We start from the raw sequence: 23,682 nt of genomic DNA on the forward strand, positions 1-23,682 counted from the left end.
AAGCAGTGCTGGAACTACTTTACATAGTTAGAGCATTTCAAACAGCACTTGTGTAGGTAAAGACCTATATTTACCTATGTACACACTCATGGACCCTACACACATAAATAATACTGACTTGAGCCTTCAGTTGTTATGAGTGCTTTTTCCTAGTTTCATACCAACTATGACAGTCAAGCCACAAGATTTTAGGTACAGGGTTTGAAAGACATTCAGGTCTCAAAAAAAAAAAAAAAAAAAAAAAAAAACTGTTAAAATGTTTGCTACTAACATTTTTTTCCAATAGGAAAATGGGAATTCAGAAGACTTTTTTTTTTTTTTTTTTTTAACCTAAATATTCTTGGCAACATGGGTTTAGTGGTAATCCAGCCTTTGATTGAACTGTTGAGAGAACATCAGGCTTTATACTACCACTTCTTCTTAAAAATACAGAAGAAACATTCCTATCAAGAGCACCACGCTCTTGAATTTAACACAATATTGTCCTCACTCTCACTGATCGGAACATCTCCTTAATCTTTCTAAAGAAGAACCATCCATTAGTGGCCTCTCTTTTAATGCAAACACACTCTTTTCCAGTTCATGTCTTGCTCTCGTAACAGGTAAGGTAAAAAAGTCTGTTGTTTGCACATTCAGGACAGTCTGTGGACAGAGAACTTCGTTCTCTGAGACAGCCAAAGAGTGTGATGGAGCCATGTGGGAATTCTGAGTCATTGTTAGAGAACTGTTAAGCAAGAAACTTAAACAGATTTCAAAGTAGTTAGCTAATTCTTGAACCACAGAAATCAGAGGTGTATCGTTTCCTCTGTTTGTATAACCATTGAAACAATAAACTTACCCTTGAAAATACCTTACAGCAATGTGCACAAATAGTGTTTAAAGAGAGAGCCTTCCTATTTTTCATTACTATTTCAAAATAAAAATGATCATCAGCTTCCAGTATACAGGTATCACCTGTGCAGGCCAAGACACAATGGACTTCCACTCTAACCACCTTCTAAGAACTTGAAATTGCAGAAGAAGAGCACTTTTAAACATGGTATTAATCACAGAGGTTCTTGCAACCACAATAAACAAGTTTTGTGATCAATGATTTCAAAATCAGAGCCTGTCAAACCTCCAGAAAATGTTTGAATATCATTGGAAGTGGATGGAATTCCTTTCAGAAATAGTAATTTGCTCTTATAGTAGTAGTAATTTCCTCAGGCAAGTGATCCATGGAATAACAAAACCTCTATCAAGGTGGACATACTTAGGCCTGATCCCATCATCACTGTAAGAATGGAAAAGATGCACACTAGATGAAAGGACAGCCTTGTGGTTGGGAAGCCAGATTTGAAAACAGAAGACCAAGCTCCTCTACCTGCCACAGGCATCTGGGGGGATTTTAAGTAGCCCCCTTTTTGCATCAGACTCTTAGCTGTTCAACAGAAATAACACCTCACAGAAGCATTATAAACACACTATATATGCTTTGCTGATTGGCTTTATACTTCTTGAGACCAGAGAAAATATGTAGATAAATAATCAAAGGAGAATAGGATTTTCAATTATTTTATCTGAAAATAAATAAACCCCTGTGCAATTATATTCTTGTTAATTATGGTACATAGCCTATACGATATTATATTCCTAAGGAGTATATTCAATTTTTTTTTCACATCCCTACCTGAAAAGATTTTGCATAAATTAACACTCCTATCCCCCCCCCCAAACAACTAATAAATGAAACCAAAGGCAACCCCCCCCAAAACAAAACAAAACAAAACAAAACAAAAAAACAACCCCGCAAATAATTGTTTTTCTTGGGAAATGTCAATGAAAAGTATAGTAGTTGTGAATGCAAACATTTTCTCTAGAATATTAAATAAATTAATAGTCGTAAGAATCACAATCGTAAACATCTGCTTTCCTAATATTTCTTAGGAATGGGAACTAGGTTCTTGGTGATCATGCACTGACACCAAATTATCCTTGTCTATGCTTTCCATTTTATTTTCTTATGATAGAAATGGGTTAGCAGAGGGACATGAGTCCCCTTCATTGTTGGGTTAGTGGGCATTCCAGCACTCAACTGACAGAACCTGGCATTAGGAAATTAAAGTGCCATGCTAAAAAATACGCCGTTCATCTACCGTCTGTCATTTTCCTGTCAGAAATGAGAGTTCTTGCAATGAAGACCCTGTCAATAATTATTAATGCCAGCAGTCTGAGCACTTGCAGCAAGACAAAGCAGTAGCAGAATGAATCACTGAGTGTCCAGTGACTTTGTAGGTGAACTGCAGAGGAGTGTTGTTTACCAAAACATTTGTGTCACGACATTGCCTCTCCTGCCCTAACCCTCTAGGTTGCACCGTATGTAAAATCATACCCACCTATGATATATGCCATGTTTCTCCTTTCTTTCCAGCAAGATGCTGATTGGAGGAATGACATAGACCTGAATTAGCTAGGTATTTGTGGGGTTTATTTTCTTTTTCATTGAGTTTTCAACATGTAATACAAAATTTATGATGAAGAATCTGTTAAGGCAAAAGCAGAAACAAGCTTCCCCCTCCCAGGTTATACTATTCATGACCGAAAAAAATAAAAAAAGAAAAGAAAAAAAAAAAGAAGCTTTTTTTTTTCAGTCAAATGTGCTTTGATCCTTGAAAATGAATAAATAAGCAGACTTGATGGAAATGTTTGGGCCTTTTTAATCTTAAAGGTTATTCCAGCATGCATCTTCACCATGCATACCTACTTAATTACTGTATTGTTTTATGGTAGTGATATCATTAGATGATCTGTCTATAATGAAGCTTTCAACACTGCTCCTGAAAATAGTAGCCTGGATTTAAGTTTGTGTAGGCATTGCTAGAGGAGTATGTTTTTTATAATGGGTGAATGTACTCTCTCTACAACAACTTGACTCAAGCTCAGATGCCTGAAAGTAGAGTCTGACATACCAAATTACACACTATTGGCTGTATTTCTCCCAAGACAAATAATGAAGCTTTGCCAGAATAACTTATTAACTGTTTCTTAAAACTCCAGTTCAGGGACTGATGTATGAAAATCCATCCATACAGCATGGGCCTGATGTGACACACTGTGTTGAGCCAGCTTCAGTAGGGTTGTGAATAGGTGTTTCTAGTCCTTAGGTATGTTTCCAGTGCATGTTAATATTGGATTTATGAAAGCGGATTTATGGATGTGCTGCTACTTCACTTTCAGCATGTAATGTAATAGTGTCCCTAAATAATTCACTACCTCTTTAAAATACTTGCAACCTACACAAGTGGATATTGGTAAAAATCAGGTTGTGTCTTCTATTTGGAAGCACAATAAGCAAAATCTACCTGGATTGAATACACAGGTACAAACACATTTGTACTACAGGATTAAGTTTGTCGTGATCATAACCATAATAAACTAAACTTCTTTATGGAATTCATTTACCAGCTGAGGCCAGAGACCTATTTGGACTATGCAGATAGCTGTCTTAATTGGACCAGGAATACAGTCTGTGTCACTTTTTGATTTTCTAGCACCTAAGGATCTCAGAACTTCTCACTCAGAAAAAAAATAATTAAATCTATTGCAAGTGCATTACTGGGCTTGTTTTGTTTTGATACTTAATTTGCTGGAATTATTCAGGACTGACATTAACTGAATTAACTGAGATTAACTGAAACCAGAACATGGTCCAAGCAATGAAGATAAGTCCTTTTTGATGACTGGCTACTCCCTCCTAACACTTAAAAGTAAAAAAAAAAAATAATAATAATAAAAAAATTATTCTGACTACTGAGAGGAAGTATGAAAGCTGCTTAAAATTCTTAGGGAAAAATAAATAAAAAGAAATCCTAAAATCAAAATCAAAATTAAAAAGTGTAGCTTTTATTTTCTTTTTTTTAAGTCCTACCTCAGCTGCTTAGATATTTTTGATGAATCTAACCCCCAGTCATTTCAAACATAAGGAGTTTCTAAAAAAAATACCAGTGAAGTAAGCACAGAGTTATTCTCTCACAGGCTGACACATTTTCAGCAATTTGGTCTGAAATGAAGTAAGCAGCATGCAAACAGCTTTACGGGGAACTAAATGCGTGATGAAAGATCAGTTAGCCATGAGACTGGTAATGAATGATTGAACATATAAGTTGATAAAACGGAAGTTTATGATAACTGAAACATTTGACTACTGTAGAAAATCATTAGGAATTAGCTACATGTTTCCAAGTTTTTGTCAGCCTAAAGGAAAAGGCTAATACATATATTAATCATAGGGAAGGTTTTTAGAGGCATACTAAATTTTTATGGGAGTGAAGCTCTCATTATTTTGCTGCAGATTATACAAATTATTATTTTTTAAAAAGCAAGTCTTGCAATCCCTAGTGGCTACACTATGTTAATTAAACATTAGTCCCCAGTAGTGCAATCTTCTGTTGTGTTTCTGTCATATCTTGAAGCTAACTTCAGTAGTGGGAATTTTTAATAATGAATGCAATGTGGTAATAATATATAATTAATCATTGAATTTAAGCACATTCCTAAGGCTTGTAAATTTAAATACAGGCTTAAGTGATTTGCAAAATCATGACCTCTGTGTCTATAAAATAGAACTGGATGCAGATTTTCCTAACAGAAAATAATCATTAAAAGCTCTTAAACCTGAACATATACCTTATATGTATGAAGAAAATAAATCCTCTCTGATGTCAAAAAATGAATTATTATTATTATTAATATATATTTTTTTAAACCACAGTTCCTGAGTCACAGGTGTATAGTAGACAAAACAATGGCTTCTAATCTTTGTCACATTAGATCATAATCTGATGGCAGATTATTTACAGGCAATTTCTCAGGAGTCAGAGGTCAAATTTCAACATAATTTTTGAATCTGAAGCATCAGAAGACTCTGATGTAAAAAAACATTTCCTTATATGCCTCATTTTAGTCTAACAGGTACATAATCACTACAAACACTACAAAACTGTGATTTAAATTTCTTGTTATCACCATGATATGGCAGTATTTACCCTCACATTGAAGGAAAAGCAAGGGATTGTGTCAACATTTTTCATCTGCACCGGTGCAAGGTCAGATGGTGTAAATTGAACAATTGCAGAAGGTTTAAATGATCCTTTACAACTTTGCACTGAGGTGGATCAAGTGAAGAGCTCTTTGGAGCCTTGGTTGCCCATGCTCAGCTAATGGTGATGGAAGTCCTGGCTTAAAGGTTGTTCCCAAGAGTGGAAGGCTGATACCAGAGTAAATCTCAATCACTGCTTCAGTTACCATGTGATATTACCTTTAGAAACAGGCTGAGCACCCTCCCTCAACCATAGCTTATATGTCCTATGTACTAATTATTTAATTATGTTGTGGAATAAAGATCTGGATGAACAGTTTGGCCTGGTGGGGAATTGAATGGGAAATTGAACTACTTTGTCTTTTTTTTTTTTTTTTCCATTACAAAGATTGTGATTCTGTTGAAGTCTACAGTGTTCAGCCAAATACTGCTGGGAAAAGGACTTTACTAAAAAGTTTTATTTGTTTGCTATTTTCACCATGCAAATAAGATCTGTGATTTCAAAATGAGAATGGGGAAACATTCATATTTCACTTCACAGGTTTGAATGCAACAAAGGGATTCTTAAAACAATCTATCAGCATGGAGGGAGAAGGCTCAAACAAATAGCTATTAGCATGCATTTTGTTTGGGGTTTATCAGTCTACTAGGAAAGTACTGGAAATATTTGATCTGTATTTTGCATATTTCAGAGATAATGAAATGAGCTTTAAGCATTCACTAGCATGAAGTAGCAATATAAGACAAGAAAAATGCTTATATATGGACAATAATCTATATGCTGCAGAGATTTCAATATGGTGACATTACCATACTATGATCTAGCCTTTTCCTTTGTTATAAGGTCTCTCTTTTTACAAGATAAGTATGCAAAAATAATGTGTATGCCTGGTGTATATCTGCATAAACTTATTAGTTTCATTTCTGTGTGACATTTCTGTTGTTGAATCTGTTTGGATAAACAACACTCCGCTTCATAACACATACATAAAGGCAAGATCAATTTATACACACCCATTTATAAAGTTGCAAAGAAATATGAAAAATAATGGCAGCGAATGAAACAGAAAATATGATGTTTTCTCTTGGTTTTGGTTGCTAACTATACACATAGGAAAAATATCAGTAAAACCCAGTCACCATATTGGTCAAAAATGACAAAGATGTTTTATAGTCTAGTCAAATCTTAGGAGTCTGTGGCATGCTTTGCTTCATATGTGCGAGATGTGCAGCAGATGTCAAACATGCACTTAGCAGGTCTTAATCAGAACTAGCCCTGCACATTTTGGGTACCAAGGACAATCTAAGGTTTAGTGGTTGACCTCCCAGAAGCACATAGAAAGGAAAACTTCATGCAAACCGTAGGCAAACCATGCATGGGAGACAATTTATGCACTACACTTTCTCCTGAGTTTCAATTCAGAGAAATATTGACCTGCAGAATGAATTTAAAACACTGTTTATGGTTGAGTTTCTGCTCATTGTTTATGGCACAGTTTAGAACAAACATCAAGGGCAGTATTTTCAGTGTGTAAATATTATCATTTCACGTAAACACAAAGAAGAATAAAGATGAGAAGGGAAGTAAAATAGGCAGCTGGGGGTCAGAGTTTTACCTGAAAATTGTTATTTAAATGGATTATATCATTATATTGGGTGAAACTGATCACTAGGGAGATAATTAAAAAAAAAAAAAAAAGGTATTACAAAATAAAGGTCTCCTACTTTACCCTGACATATTTTATTTTTAATTGTTTGAATAACTTGCATTTTTTCTGCCACATTCACTAGTTATTCAAAATATAATATTTTATATGGCTGCATGCACTCAAAATAGAGATGGTGACTGTCTCAAATGACCAACCTCAATCTTCTAATGATCTCGGGAAAAAAAAAAAAAGGATGCAAGCTTTAATAAAAATAGGAATGATAAAGTTTTAAAACTTCTAACGGAGAAAAAAATGGATTTCTTATGCATTTTTAAGCAATTCTAGGTATGCTGTGAATTATTTTGCTTAGGCTGAATGAATTCAAAATTACCAGAAACATGATCATGAACATAGCAAGATCTCCTAAAGTCGCTTAAAATAAAATTCAGTCTAAAGATCATGAAATCTTTTTACCAAATCTCATTGCTCAGTCAACTTTGGAGCACGTCTCTGGAACGTATGAAGCACAGCAGACTGTCTCATGAGTATAATAATATTTATGCTTGGTCAGTATGTTAATTTAGAGACAACTGATCTGCAAATAAGAATTAGTATTATTTTTTCTAATCTAGTATTTACATTTTTTTCTTTTATTTTTTCTTTTATTTTATTTGCTAAGTGCTTTAAAGATGAAAACGAGTGTTAAAATGTACTTTAATGGCTTTTGAAATAATAATATTAAAAAAATCTAAATCAACCAAATCATTTTTAACAGATCCTGTGACTCTTTTAAAGTCAAATTAACTCAGATGAGGTGTCTTTTTTTTTTTTTTTTCCTATGTGTATATTAGAAATCTAAATTGATTACTGCTTTATTTGTACTTACAAGTAAATGCTGGATTCATTGCCTCCAATGTCAGGTGACTGGAGTTTCTGCACAAGTATCACAATTATGCCAATAAAAAGCACAAAGTTTATCTGGGGGGAAAAGAGAGGAAATTTGACAGTGATATATTTTTTCAAGTATAAGATGAGACTTTCACAGTGACTTGCTGGCTCCATTGTGTTATTCTTCCCCAAACTGCACTCCAAGAGCTTTATAGGGTCATTAGCTAAGTTTACAAAAGGCATATTGCCCCTTTTTCCAGACAAAAATATCCCCCTGGCAGCAGTGAAGTTAAGGAAGAATGTAGTTTATCAGAAGAGTGAGGTAAGACAAGTACAAACACAAAGGTTTAAACATTTGTCATTGTCCATTGTTCATGTTTAATTCCCATTGTCTGAACTAAAGCATTTCTCAGCTTAGCAGCTCCCCCCATCATTTATTTCAGACAAAATTTAATGTCTGCCATTTCCTGAAAATCCCAAGTTCTATCACTTTAACTCCACTTGGCTGAACTGTCCCAAGATGAGATGAATCTAATGTCTTTTTTTTTTTCCCTTTTATGTTCTTCTTTATGACTTTTAGTTTTATTTCATCCTGAACATCTTTTTCAGAGAATCATGCCATTACAAGTAGAGTTTTAAAATTTTGGAGAAGAGCAAAAGCAATTTATTTTGATGTTTTGAATTCAGATTTAGTTGTGACCTACTCCATAGGCCAGAAGAAAACAGGAAATTTAAGTTTTTGCTTGTTTGTTTGCTTGCTTGTTTTTCTCTTTGAAAGAGCTGTCAGCATATTTTTTAAGAATAATTTTCTATTTGGATATGAAAACTACATGTAGACAGAGAAGCCTGATGTTATTAGATGAATTACCCTGAACATGTCTGAAAGTTACTGTACTTGAGAGAGCTGTCTAAACACTTAAAAGTAGAGGCACCACACCTGATGAAGACATCTATATCTAAGTATCTACCTGTGAGTTTGATGTCTAAATTCGCACAACGGTAAACAGAGACCTTGCCAATATTGTCACTGGAGTATGGAGAGCAACTTAGCATGTAGACACCTACGTGCAGTAAGCCAAATTGCTTTTTAGGTGCCACTAACCATATTGCAGAGAGGCTCAATTTGATTTACTATATTGAAGAGTTCAAAGCCATTTAAAATTCCTGCTAAGTCTGGGGCAGAACCTGGAGACCAAATGCCTCTCAGTTGTCCATATGTAGGTATTGTGCACCATTTGGGGAAAACCCAAGGCCTTCATCATCTAAAGAGAGCTTAGATACCTTGTTGACAGTTGAACACTATGTAGTGAGGTCATTGGAAGAAATTTCCATCAGTTATTTGCCCTCAGAAGTGCTGAGGAAGTGCCTCCTTCAAGTGTTACTTACCATGATTGATCCAACCACAGGACCCTTGATCACCCACCACAAGGCAGTGTTGTCATTCATGTCCCAGCAGCTGCAGTTAGTAATGAAAGAATGGGGTGGGGAAAGAGAAGGAAAGAAAAAGATGAAGATACAACAAGGAAATTAATAAATTTACAAACATTTTTTAAGGAGGCAGAGAGTGGGATGTTGGTCTTGTAGCTAAATTACTTTATTGAGTTTCAAAAGTTCCTTAGTCTGTCCCTTTTAAAACTTTCTTTTACAGACTTTACCCAACTTATCTGGAACCTATATATATACTGTAATTTCAATAGTACTTTTTACTAAATAGTTTAGACATTTTGGAAAACACTTCTATACATGTTCCTGTGTCCACAAACAGTACAATTGTAAAACTGGCCATTTTGGCCAACATCTCTGTAGAGGGGATAAAAAGGCAAGAGTACAAAGTTAACAGGTGAGAAAGGTCCACAGTTAGCAGATAGGAATTTTGGTTCCTGATCATGACATGAGGCTTTTGACACATATCTTGTACACCACAATGTAGCAGGGACCGGCTGTATTCACACACAGGAATGACTTTTCAGTCATTGAGTTGTCAGTCCTACCAAGGAGCAATGATTCATCTGAGAAGTTTCAAGTTGTGGGCAACAGTTGTGGTCATCTCCTTTTTTAAGCTGTCAGGAGCGAGTGATCAGGAGTGATCATAAATCAAGTGGCATTTCTACCTCAGCATTTAAAAGCTTCCTCCAGTTCACAGGATTACGCTGAAGATTTTTCCATATAGGTTCATTTGGACATTCCTTTGTAGAGCAAATTAATTGCAGGACCCATATGGGTTTTAAACTTTAACATTTATTTTTAAAGCTACAAGGATGATAATAATGGAAAAAGAAATCTTATTTCCCCTGCCACAACACCACTACACTACGTTACTTTAAGTTATTACAGAATTTGATTGTCAGTTAAAAAACGTATTTCATTTGTGTCTGCTTTCTTCCCCTTCTGCTTCCCTTCTAAAAAAAACCATGAAAACACAGAAAAATGTCTTCTTTGTACCTGCAGTTCAGAGGAGGATGGTTTCCCTCCCACTGGGACAACAGCCAAAAGTCCCAGCAGTGGTTGTCATGGTACATTTGTCAGATGCCAAGTAACAATTTGGAAGAGCATACAGGGATAAAACACGGCTGATCTTATGAGAGCTTAATACAACTTCTATGTCATTTAAACAGTAGTCTGGTAGCACCTGGGGGAAAAGTGAAAACCTATAGTGTATACAAGCTATAGACATGTTTAAGAGTGAGGAGGCAGAGCTAAAATTCCATCGTCCAAGTGGGTGTCAGAGAAACCCCAAGCAGCTGACTGACATCTGGCTTAGAAATTCGAGTTGAACTTATAAATGCAATATTTTGCTAGATTTCCTGTAAAAGCATCTATAGGTATGCGTGTGGTAGAGCAGTGAAGAAGAAAGAAAATTTAGAGATGAGATATCAAATTTACACAAAAGCACATATTTTTCCTTTGCCAAATACTGGAAAAATCTGGGCAAATTCTAGTATTAATTTAGCCATGTAATTAGGCATTAATATATGGCAATTTGTCTAGGTAGAAATGTGAAATTACAGAGGATGGAATCTACCTGTTCTTTGTTCAGTCATCTGTATTGAAGACATTTAAAGCCCAGCTAATTATCTCAGATTCCGGCTGAGACAAATAGGCTCTCAGATGCTTTATTTTTCCCCTCCTTTTTTTTTTTCTTTTTTTTTTTTTCCCTTCACTGATGGATTTTAAATGCGTACTCTGGGGTGATGCATCTTCCCTTAGAAATGTCTTTTCTTCTTAGACCTACTCTTCTTCTGCAGAATGTCTATATGGTAAGCTAAGTTGTTGATGTCTATCCCTGAAATATCAACAGTGAACCAGATCAAGCTTGTACAAGGGTTTTATTAAGAACTTTTTTGATTCAGTCTATGTGACATCTATAGGATAGATGTGATGAAAAAAAAAAAACCCACAAACCACCATCGTCTCCTCAGATGAGTATCATTAGAAAGAAAAAAAGCAGTGCACCACAGAACAGTCTGTAATATCAGCCAACAAGCTGTACCACGTAAACAGGCTCCCTAATTTCATTACAAATACATTGCTATAGTTGAGATCAGGGACACAGGACTCTTTTTCAGGATGGATGATGGGAAGGGAGCCAGTGAGATGGGGGAGGGATGTGGTTTCTATTTGAAAAGGCCAAAATCTGATCTCTGTTACATCTCTGGTGTACATCTGGTATAACTCCATTTAATTCAGTAGCATGGCTCTGGATAAACAGACAGTTGCATTTATCTCCACAAACCTGTCACTTACAATGATGTGAATCAGGAACTGAAGTCAAGGGAGCTCTGCCAGTTTTATAAGGAGCAAGCAGGAGGAAACTCAGCCTCAGAGTCTGTATTTTAGTCCATGCCTTTGTCAGTGTGGTTTGCCAGTTCAGTAATTCCTGCAATGTTTTCAAGTGCATGCTGGCTTCTCCTCCACCCCCAGAACAATGCTTGCTGATTTTTAAAAAGTAACCACTGAGACGCACAGCTAGAATCTGCCTAAATGTGTTGCATGTTAAATAGCTTCTGCAACTAAAAGAGAGGAAAAGATGCTTTTTTTCTTTTTTCGTTCTTCTTTTCCTTCTTTGAAATATTTCCCTTACCCGAAAAACACAGGGACTGTTTGGACTCCTAAGAGAAATTAACGCATTTAGGACCTCTGTTGTAATCATAATAATGACACAACAGGGGTTTCTGGCTTGTTTTGCATGGAAATAAATGATTTAATTTGTCTTAATGTCAAAATAGAACATTGGGTCAAAGCACTGGCTTCCCCAGTAGAGGAAGGGCTTTATGTGCTTTCCAATAAGCAAGAAAGAACAAGGATGAAGAAAACAGGACAGAGCAGCAAGTCTAGTGCAATTTTTAATTCCAGGTATCTCTAATATAAGGAGAATTTAAAATATGAGCCTAAATACCTTGGGAATCAGAGTTGGGCACATAGTAACATCTTTCACTCAGATTTAGGTTTTCAAAGGACCACTGCTGGGTTTTCAGTTTTTTTCTCAAACTCCTTCATTCTCCAGCAGTTTTGCTACCACTCAATTTGAAACATAGTTGTCAGGAAAAAAAAAAAAAAAGAACAACAGATAATTTTGTATTTTCAGGATGCACATATATCCATTCTTACAGGCTATGCCTGTTGCTCTGTCATACCAGTCGGTCTGTTGACTACGTGGATGTGCAGGACCATCCTGGGAGTCTGGAAGCATCCTTTCCGTCAGGTCTTTAGCAAAGGATACAGGATCTTCGTAGGTTTTTCTTCACCAAAGGATACTATTTGGGTTGAATCTACCCTCTTGAATTCTTTCTTAAATTATTCAATTTCCTAAATTTTATTTTATTTTCACACGGAAGACTAAATGCGAGTTTTTGTCTCACTCCTACTCATCTACCAAACTAGATTTGTGGAAAAACCCTCAAGGGGGAGCTAAACTCATAATTACCTTGGTAAACTGAAGCTCAGCGACTCCTTGTGCAAATTTCATTCATCTTATCAGAGACATCCACAATAATTTCTAGAGCTGAGCTTATCAACTTTGTCTTTCTTCATAATCAGTTGGAGAAGAGCAGGGTATCATAAGTGCAATTCACTTGATAGCTCTTTTAAGATGAGATAAAGCATATCCTGAACTCCGCTGGCTTAACTGAGCAGGAATGGAGAGCCACTAGGTCAGCTGCAAATTTACAGATGTCTACATGTCCTTCCATAATTTCACCGTTGGAATACAGACATAAACATATGTATATTCAAATCAGCATTGGAAGTGGAAGGAGAAATTAACTGTGTCCTCTGATCACTATATTTCCATTTCACCCTTGTCATCATGCCAAAGGCATGTGAAATGTTTTCCCACACAGTGATACCTACCCAGTATCATCAAAGTGAAGTCTCAGCACTGCCCAGACAGTGACACAAATTGTTGGGGTGCCTGCAGAAGACAAGATGGTGATATCATTACCAGTCTAGACTTATTCAGTACTCAGCAAAGAGCACTTCTCCACTGAGATTTTATTTCCTGATAACACTCATGAACCAAACAATGCAATTCATTACATTAATTCAGAGCTCTAGAAACATCTATCTCAGTCAGAGTACAGGCTAGGCTTGACGGGAACATAAAAGTAAAACCGATAAAAGAAAATAATGATGCTGTTTCAGATCAATATTGCTCAAAGTTCTTGTATTGCATTTTGTTACATTAACAGTGAAATATCATATAAAATAAAATCAGTGACATCAACTTCCATGTCTAAAGCTACTGTTATTATGCAATGATTGCAGAGTGGCAGATGTTTAGCTGTAATAGCATTATTGGATTCTTTATATTCCCACGTGGTTTTGTTGTAAATCAGCTGCATATATTCATAAAATAACAGATAAAATGCAATAAGTGATTTTTGCTTTAGTTATTCAAACAAAGCAAATCAGTACAGGACAGTTCTGCAGTATTCACAGGAATGTTTCATTTCTTTCCTGAAAAAAAAATATCTAAAACCAAATAAACACACACACAGACAAAAACTTGGGAACAAAATGTTTCATTTCTATTCGAGATTTCTTTAATGTTTAAAAAATGCATGTAAAATAAATATTAAATCAAAACAGTAAAAATCCAGAAACCTGGATTTGTTTTCCTTTCTGAAAACACTAAAAGGGTGTTTTTTCAGTGGAAATATACATTTAAAAAAAAAAAAGTTAACTCATTCTTGCAAGAAACTATGGTTAAGTTGTTTCTACTTTTTATGGTAAATAATATCCTTGACTAGAAAACTGCCTACTTTTATTCAGGCACCACTGGAAAGATAAAGTGCTAAAAAGCAAACAAAACAATGACCTTGGTAACCTTAGCTTGCAGTAGTGAATGAAACTGTCATAAATTCACAAGAACAATTATATTTTATACATTTTGCAAAGCTGCATTTGTCACATTAATTAGTCATTCAACTGAATCCACTTCAGTGAGTCTCCGTCAAATCTCATATTGCCAATATTAGAAATGAAAATATCCTTGTTATACCTAGATGAGTGATGAAGCCCTCCTTCTTTAAAAAAAAAAAAAGTACACACAAATATTTGAAAAGAAAATGACAAAAAGAAATAAAATGGCTTTGGAGAGAAGAAATCGTGCATGTTTAATTTAAATTGGAGTCTGCTTTTCTCATATGAGAATACCTAGAAAACATTAAGATCTTTGTGCACTGAGATGCATAATAATAATTAAAAAGTCTTTAAATATTAGTCACGGCTCTGACGTGCTATCTAGTTTGTACTTATTTGACTATAGAAATTTTGTTGGTACAAATGAAGTTCCATGTCTGAAACATGGTCAGGAAGGCACCTGACACTCAATGTGTCATAAAAATATAGTCTAAAAAAAAAAATCGGATCAGCTTGGATTTTTGAACCATCTGCTGTATGAATATATATATATACACACTTTTCTTTACACAAAATATATATATAGCTTCATCATATTCTTTTCATCTTCTGAGTAACAACAGAAAACAAAAAACCCAGGGGCTGCAGAAAAGAGCTGTTCTTGCTGACAGTATTTCTGCCCTCAATAAGGCGCAGACATTAGGAGAGATCTCAGCCTATCCAGTAAGCTTACTAGCACCTTGAATATTTAAGAGGACAAAATTGGATTGACTCAGCCATCTGTAATTCTCATTAATCACATGTGGGCACTGACGGGCTCAGCACTTTTCAAGAAACAGATAAACATCCAGATGCTGTAAAATGCTGAGCTGTTGCCTACTGCTGCTTCGATGCAACTCTCTTCCCATCAGCTCTGAGCCGAGGGGGCCACTTTTGCCCTACATGACTTGAAAACCTGAATCCAGAGTCTGGAAGAGCTTCTATTCTCACAAAGTGCCAATCACTCCTACTGTGCCTGGGGAACCATCATCCAAGTTGAAATAAGCAGGAACTGAGAAAATATTGCACTTCAAAAAAAAAAAAAAAAGCACATCCCAACATCCCACATTTTGAGATCCTATTATTATTATTAATGGATGGGATGGCATTGACACTACTTTGAATATGAAGTGGCATCCATAAATAGCTAGATCTTATTTAGAGTATTCAACTCAGGAGTAAAAATTCTGAGGCTACATTACAAAATAAGCCCATCTGGATAGTTCTTTCTTTACAGATGCTGACTTCTTCTGTCAGTTAATATGCTGTGTCGCAATATTCTCACATTCAGATGTGACATGAAATTTGTGCAAACTCAGTTAAAGGAGCTCAACCACAGATATGTGTTTGATTTGCAAAGATTTACATGTTTTCTTTTATAACTATCACATTTTCATGTATTCATCCCCAAGTTCTCTATGATAACAGCCTTATCTTTCATCAATAGTGTAATTATAGATCTGTGGATGGTACAAAGAGAACTTTGAACACCCTTTTTCAATAGGGTCCCAGCCTTGATACGCTATTTCTGATCACATTTTCTCTTCTTTTTTCTCTGTCTCTTCGCTCCCATTGTAGGCAGTCTTTGCCAGGAACTGAAAATTTTATGTATACACAGCTGCCTCAGGAGTAAAAAAAAAATAACAAAAAACAAAACAAAACAAAAAAAACCTCCTCCCCCCCCCAACAACAACAACAACAATCACCACCAACAAAGCAAAAAAAAAGTAAAAAAAGTTACAGATTACTTGAAAGTTCACGTTATTTGGGGATTTGTTTTTAAGGGAGAACCATTTAAGGCATGTGGGTTGTATGTAGTTTTTATGCATGAATATGTGTGGTTGCTTTTTCCATGTAATTTCAGAAGCAAGGTTGTATAAGTGCAAATATTTAGTTCAACCTTCTTAGGGCACACATTTAAAATTAAGGTGTTCTGCATCCACCTTCTGACTTCTGCACGAAAATGTCACCAAAGTACAGCTTGAATTAATATGTTACAGGAATTAATTTAGCTCCAGAAGGCCATAATGAAAAATAATTACACCGCTTATCATCTTACAACTGGCCTTCTGAAACAAATCTTATTTCTTCCCAACATTGTAAGTTTCCATTTCCCACCCAGGTACAATGAGCATTTGTGTGTACCCTTTGAACATGTTTTCAATTTATTTACTAGCTGGGAGAAAGGCACAAAGGAAGTCTTAGAGAATGGACTAGACTCAACATTGCAGACTTGATTATGCTGAATAACACGGTACTATGATAATATCTTGTAGAAGACAATTTTGAACTGTAGACTACAACTCTGCAAGAGATATGATACCCTGCAGATTTCAGTTCGAGTCTATCACATAAGCACAACACAGTGTGGTCTGCAGTGGCACTTCTAAATAAAGACTAAAACTATACTTTGAATCGGTGTAAGGAACTATTAGGTGGTTCATTCCTGTGCCTTCAATGAACCTTTCAGGACAGAGAAGAAAGCTCTTCTGCACACTGACACACATTTTACATAAGAAATGTCACGTACCCCAGCCAATAATAGTGTACCAGTAGAAATATCTCCTCTCTGGGAAAAAGGTTTCTACCAACAAAGTGAAAAGGTACAATCCCTCAATGAAAAGCCAGAAATAGTTGGACATGACACAGTAGTGAAAAAACACCATCACCGCTTTGCATTCCACCTGCAGAGAATCAAGCAAAAACAAAGTTATATCCATGTTGTTTTGCTGGAGATTAGCAGACAGAGAAAATGCTTTCAGCCACTCCAAATCTGTTAGTGGAAAGGAACACAGTTGGGACTAGTATTCTACACTTTTAACAGTAAAGTTTTAAAATCATGAGAGTAATGTGAAGGGCCACTTAGAGAGCAAAGCTGTAAAGGGCAGGTAACCAATTTTATCAGTGGGAGGTGGCCGACAAGCGCCGGCAGACAGCTTGAGAAGCTATTGCATTAGTGGGAGTTCACATCAGCAATGGACCTTAATTGCTAGATTTAAACCCCCTTCCAAGTATTAAGTGCAGACAAGAAAAGAATCCAGTTGTGCTTTGAGAAACCTAAGGAAGGATGCGAAATGGCAGGATGATTGTTGGAAGCCCTGAGAGTGGGCTCAGAAAGGATGCACCCTCCTGCGCGCACTTGAGAATTGTGCTTCCTGGCCATTTGCAGGTGTTGTCACTCAGGGACTGAAAATGAAAGTGAGCAGAAGCGTAAAGAAAACTGAGTGATTTACTGTACAAAATGATAGAAACTTTCATCCATTTATTGGGGAAAACAAAACAAACAAACAAAAACCATGGGCAAAAGAACAGGAAACCAACCAACCAAAAACAAACAAAAAAAAAAACATTCTAAAAGCTTTAGGTGGCAACTGAGCTCTGCCATGACTCTGTGAGAGCAGGACGCACTTGTCTTAACAGTGCTGCATCCCAGTGAGACCTCGTTAATCCTACTGAAGTGACCTTTTAACACATCACAGCAGAATCACAGCATAAACTGGGAGTTCCTGCCTGGGGCTATGGAAGGTTGACAATTTTGATGGTTCACAATTGTGTTCCATCCTGTGGGATAAGCAACGTGTTTAAACCAACAAAACTTGAGGTGCTAATGTAGAAGCTCTACCAGTTCATGCCAGCTGATCTCAGGCCTTTAGATCACTGATTCCAAGATGTTTTATGCTTCAAGTTTATTTAAACAAAGAAACAGATGCCATTGTTGGAAGAGTGACATGAACAAACTACAGATCTAATATGGCTTCAGATTTTTAAGGAGAAAAATTTAAAGCAGAAGCTATTTTAAATAGTGAAGAAAAGTCTATGAAACTACACAGGTGCACTTTTCTTGTGGAAGTGACTCATAGGGAATTTATCTCATAACTGGATAGATAAAGGAGAACTCACTATAATTCCGCCGTAATTACACAAAGTGAGCTGATTTGTCAGATCAAATATTACCCTTAAATATGAACTGAGTTAGGATTAACAGTGTATATATTAGATGTAAAGTACATGTAAGTACGTTGGTGAAAGAGACTACTTTCCATGAAACCATGCTCTGAACAGCTCCTCTTCAGAGACAAACACATAACTAATATTCACATATTGTGAGAGTGACTGTCAGGGGTATTTTCTTGTTTTTGAGTGTTCACTCTCTTTAACATAACTCTCCCCAACACCCTTAGCAAGTAAGGCCGTGGAGAAAATCCAGACCCCACATGAAGGACATTGCTTATCTCTATTTTCATCCCACCTATCACTATGCAGATCCATGAATAGGAGGAACAACTTGAGTAAAGTCAGAAACTGAAACAAACTTGTAAGTTTATCCTAAAGCACAGACCAGTAAAGACTGCAGACATCACGGAACTATACCACTCACACTTTTATTGTGAACTGGCAGGGAAGTACACCATCAATTACCTTCTCTCCCCAAATCTCCTCAGCCTCTGATACCCAAGAGACTGTTGCCTGCCTCACACTTTTTGGTATTTCGTGCTAGAAAAAAAAAAAAAAAAAAAAGAAGCTTTCATTTTCGTTTTACTTACAGTTGAGATGAAACAGTGGTTGCCATCTTGTTCAGCATAAAGAACCCCATCTTTAATGAATACAGATATCGCACGTAGGATGAATGAAACAAAGAGGTTCATGTGGATAAAATTTCGAGTGCAGTGAAGCTTCCTAGAAAGAAAGGAATACGAGAGCGGAAAAGAATAGGAGGGAAAAAAAGAAAAGAAAAAAACTTTTTGTCTTTTTGTGAAAATAGCACCTGCCGGTACCTTGGTACTAAGAATAACAGTGTCTGAAAGTCTGAAAGGCAGGAGTGTAAGTAATACTGACCCTAAACCAACCAAGAGGAGGATTTTCCTGCAAAACCATGCTAGTTAGCATAAAATAGACTCAGTCTAATGCAGAGAGTTTCTGCAATTACATCTGCAGTCTACTGAAATATGACTACTGGAGTGATTCCAACCTGGGGGAACAGCTTGAGTAAAGGCTTTTCTCCCACTTCTTTTGCAGCTGGTGAGATAAAAGCTTAAATGTTGTTTTGGACCAATGAGAGCCAGCCTGTTTTCTCCAGTGACTGAGTAGCAAACTGCTCACATCCTGACTCACCTGAAACGACACAGGATAACCATGGCGGTGGTGAGGGAAACAAGAGAAGTGCTGTATCCAACCGTGTACAGAGCCTTCACAGACAGATAGTAGTAATCCTTGGAAGAAAAATATCACATGGTTAAACGGTTCATCTACAGTCACCTCTTCCTTACCCTGTCAATGTGCAGGAGGAACCATAGGCAAGATTCGTTTCTTGAACAGACCACTTGTTTTTTCCACTTGGTTCCCCTGAGATCTCACTATATATTAGATCACTGCTTTACGTTTGGCATGCTGTTGGGTCTGCATGCTGTGAAGCTTATTTGTCAGTGAACTAGCAGAGGCTGCCTATATTTCTGTGACCGCTCTGCATGTACCGGTAGAAAAAACTAGTTGGCTAAAGGAGACTTTAGTCAATAGGGAATGAAATGGGGACTAACTTGTGCTTCCTAAAGTTACAAGCTGCATCAACAGTAAACATTCGCATTCTGGAAATAAAACACCACTGAGCTAAGAAGGATTTCAGTCTCATGTATTAATGCCCATAACTTTATGATTGTTTCATTATAATTACCATCAGATCAGAACATGACCAGAAGCTGGACAAAAAGCAGCTAGCTCCACCCTTCCTCCTCTCTCCATTTGTTTTTAATTATAAGATTAATTCCCACCTGGTTGTCAGACTCCGTTTCATTTTCATCAAAGCCGCAGGCATCATAATAATGAGGAAAAGGTTCAGACCAGCCATCTTCAGTGCAATTTCTGCTGATGTCCCCTATGTCAAGCATACCACGAACAATTGGGAATGTGACACTATTGAAGCAAACCCCAGAACGCACCCTCCATCCCCTTGCTACATGACCAAAGAAAACTCCATGGTACCATTGGGAGTACTATTTGTCTGAGTATACCCAGAAAGCTTTAATGGCACCTTTAATCTGTAATGATATCTTTAATAACACAGCTCTACACTAGGCACCTACTTCTACAGCTGGTCACCAAGGAGCAATAGAGATCTAACAAGTATAGTCAGTGTCTCCAGGGCATCAAGGACTCTTTCCAAAGTAGATACGAAAAACAGGGGTCAGCTAAATGTCCATTCCTCTCCATTGACTCTGAAAGGCATGTTGGGAATATATCCTTGACATAGGCATTTGCACTTCAGAATAAAATGTAAGTCCTGTGCTTAAATATAGGCAAATTTTGCTATTTGAGGTGATCTATATTTGAGGCATCTGCATTGGACTGTCAAGAAAACATGGTGCTAATAACTTTTTAATTATGTATTTATTTTTATTATTTGGAACAGCTGCTGGAAGCCAGGCAGAATACTGTGGGCTATCTACAATAATCACCATAGGTCTCTGGTGTGGCAGCTGGATGCTCCCCTACAGTCACATAGCACATATCCCACACATATATCTTCAAGCCTAGGCTCTGCTCTGACAGTAACCCTCTAAGAAGTGTCTGTAGGAAAACAAACGAATGGTTCAGTGGGAATCTCTTCCTTGTTGTTGTCTTGACAGCAATATGTTTTCCTGTTGCCCATTGTGGTTTCACTTGGTAATTTCCCTGAGAACAAACCTGTTTCAGATCTTCTCACTTTCCTTTGCTTATTATCTGTGCCAATCAAAGCTTATGACCTTGATTTAAAACACGTGTTTGCAAGGAGGCTCAAAACTGGCTCAGAGAAAACCTCTTTCTTTTTTTCTCTCATTTTACCCTGTTTGGTTAATCTCATTTAAGGACTAGATCCTAAGTGTCTTTTGCTGGCACAGTTAAGAGACTTAAAACTGCCTTGGGAATCAAGAGTGTGATGTAGAAGAGGAAAGTATGTCTTAACACTCTCTTTGTTACCAAGTCTGCCTCAGGTGGGATGGCCCCCTCATTGCTTTTTTCAAGTACCATTACTTTTGTCAGAACTCAGTGACCTGGTTGAAAAATTAGAGCTATGTTGCTGACTGCAGTTACTCCTCTCCAGCATACAAAAAGAATTTTCATTTTTCAAAGTATTACATTTTTTTGGGATTTAAGCTATGGTGAGAATTGATGGAAATGTCAAAGTTTTTGTTGTTGTTGTTTATTTGCTTTGCTGAGGTTATGAAGCTTCATATTCTTAGAGTAATTTAGTCAAGTAGCTCATAACACTAACAGTGACTTTATTTTTAGAGAATCTGTTTGTCACCCATGCAGCAGAATATATCAATTTAATCACAACATTCATTTAAGAACATTGCATTAGTTGGCAAATTTTGGTCAATTATTCCTTCATGTTCATCCCCAGTTTTTCATAGAAAATAACCACTCAATCATGGTTTTGAGCTTCCTTAATGCCGTTTAGTAATTACTGTTAAGCAGATAGATATAATTTTAACAATCTACTTGCTAGATTGCAAGACTGGTTGAACAAATTTTCATAACACTGTTAAAATTTAGGTACCAGAAATTGTGTCACCATAATTACAACTGATTAGAAAATAATACCTAAGTGCAGGAGAAAAAGCTGGAGCTTCCTTTTTAAGAGAGCTAAAATAAAAAAAAAAAAAAGAAAGAGAGAGAGAAAAAAATTCCACGGTTCTGTTTCTTACCTAGGGGAGACTGGGCTGTGCTTTCCAGCAGGTCATAATCACCTATAAAAGTGGAAATCTGGTATGAAATTGTTTTGATTGCATTTTCTATTAGGACCAAAACTGGTCTCAGTGGAAGTCAGTGAATAGAGTCAAATTGATTTTTATTTGTTTGGATCAGGCCCAAAGGCAATAAATTCTTGATTCTGTCTTTTCTGGAAGTAAACATAGTTTTACTTGTGAGTTTAAATCAAGGTTGAAGCAATAAAATTAAAAAATTGCTACTGCAAGCAGCAAACAAATAGCTAAAAAGGAATACCATCAAACTAGGACCCATTTTACTTTTAAAAATATAAAATCTAAGCATTGTATCTTTAGAAATCTTTAGAAATCTATATATATTTAAGTAAGGACAGCCTTTAAAAAAATCATGAAAAATGATTTCCATCCATCAGTTGCAAGCAATGAAAATTAATTGGCTTTAAGGAAGACAATTTAAGTTTCTGTTTCTAGGATAGACCACAGTGAATTCTAGAAACAGATCATATTTTTTATTTTCATTTTTTGTCTGACTGTTATATGCTTTCATTATCATACTAATTGATATACAAAATAACTTTTAAGTAATCTGAGATTATCATTTGTGTTACAGACAATTTTTGAGAAAAGAACTGTGCGGGAGGTAGTCAGCATAACTGGTTCTTACCTGCATGAGCTTGCCCCAAGTTATCTACTTCCCAACCTGAAATTAGAAGAATAAAAATAATTACTTTGATCTTGATAATGTTTTGTTTTCCATAAAATGAATAGAAGTAGGAAAGCTCATGGAGGAACTGCAAGAGAATTATTATTATTATTATTTTCAAGTTAAGTAATATAGCTGGTAATATAGTTTATAGCTGGAAAGCATTTTTCAGACGATGGTCTATTGCAATGTGTTGTTAACTCTTTGTTTATCATGGAGTTTCATTGAACTCTAGGAAGGATATGAGAAAGAGAGAAGGGATTATTGTTATTATTATCATCATCATAATAATAATTTATTTTAGTGGGCTGAAATAAGAAGAGGCCACACATTTCCAAGATATTGTGCCAAAATTCATGCTGATTTGCTTATCAGAAATACAAACATTAGAATAGAAAATCTTAAAAGTTTGGGTTTGCATTAAAAACTTCCTTTTTCTTTCTTTTTTCAGTCATAAAAAGCTTGAATTATCTCAAACAAACCTCCCGCTCAGCCTGCTGTTTACTTAACCCCAACTACACTGAAATGAGACTTTCCTGAATTCTCAGTGGATTTTGGCTGGGGATGGATGTTGGAGGGTGCATACAGAGGAGCTGCCTTAAGCCACTGCGTGGTGCTGCTGCATCACATGCAGTGAGACATGGAGGAGCTGGACAAAGCTGTTTGCAGTAGCTTTGCCACCGGCCCACTGATCAAATAGGACAAGAGAAAAAACCTTGCCAACGTTTCAATGACTGTCCCATCAGGTTAAATGTATAAACTAGCTTGGCTCTGTATTCCCTGGAACAGCTGCAAGGCTTCAGGTTGTTCTTTAACCCTGGACGTGCAGTCATCTCTTAACTTTTTAATACAAAACCTTACACAGATAGATGAAGAGTTTTTTCAGTCCCTAGTTAAGTTCTACACAGAGATTGGTTTTGATCCTATGGGAAGAGGAGAAAACAGCATCTAAGGAAACAAAGTATAAGGGTGTTTTTTCAGCACAGCCTAAAATGTATTTTAGATTTTATACTTTTTCAAAACTCTTATCATGTAGCAATGTGAAATTCATTGATTTCTCTCCGTCCTTTTAGTCAGATGTACTTTTTGATCTTCAAACTGGAAATAAAACGGTTTAGTTTGAAGATGATGATGGAAGTCTAGGAAACTAAGCTGAAGCATTTGCTGAAGAACCATCACTCTTTTTTGGCATCCTCCCTTTCAGGTAGGCTGCACTGTGTCTTTGAATGGATGTATTCAGCATCACTCTTCAAAAAACCTACA

At 36.3% G+C, this 23,682-nt stretch overlaps 1 protein-coding gene across 14 annotated transcripts in view; it reads right to left on the bottom strand.

Annotated features, from left to right (window-relative positions):
- The window catches only part of ADCYAP1R1 (ADCYAP receptor type I), a 144,950-nt gene that overhangs the window by 19,767 nt on the left and 101,501 nt on the right, over positions 1–23,682 (bottom strand). For 8 of the 14 annotated variants that reach the window (XM_013182431.3, XM_048062363.2, XM_013182423.3 and 5 more), the window contains exons 6-14: positions 22,381–22,416; positions 21,696–21,737; positions 19,779–19,882; positions 19,126–19,223; positions 18,558–18,690; positions 16,544–16,697; positions 12,964–13,024; positions 9,001–9,070; positions 7,613–7,704 (exon numbers count right to left, since the gene is read on the bottom strand). In XM_013182431.3, the coding sequence (XP_013037885.1) occupies positions 7,613–7,704; positions 9,001–9,070; positions 12,964–13,024; positions 16,544–16,697; positions 18,558–18,690; positions 19,126–19,223; positions 19,779–19,882; positions 21,696–21,737; positions 22,381–22,416 (790 nt within the window). Of the gene's footprint in view, positions 1–2,375; positions 2,418–7,612; positions 7,705–9,000; positions 9,071–12,963; positions 13,025–16,543; positions 16,698–18,557; positions 18,691–19,125; positions 19,224–19,778; positions 19,883–21,695; positions 21,738–22,380; positions 22,417–23,682 lie in introns of all 14 variants that reach the window. The other 6 variants (XM_066991397.1, XM_066991395.1, XM_066991392.1 and 3 more) reach the window with 1 other exon arrangement.

This window comes from Anser cygnoides, chromosome 2 (genome assembly GCF_040182565.1).
Source record: "Anser cygnoides isolate HZ-2024a breed goose chromosome 2, Taihu_goose_T2T_genome, whole genome shotgun sequence".
In the NCBI taxonomy this organism is placed as follows: Eukaryota; Metazoa; Chordata; class Aves; order Anseriformes; family Anatidae; genus Anser; species Anser cygnoides.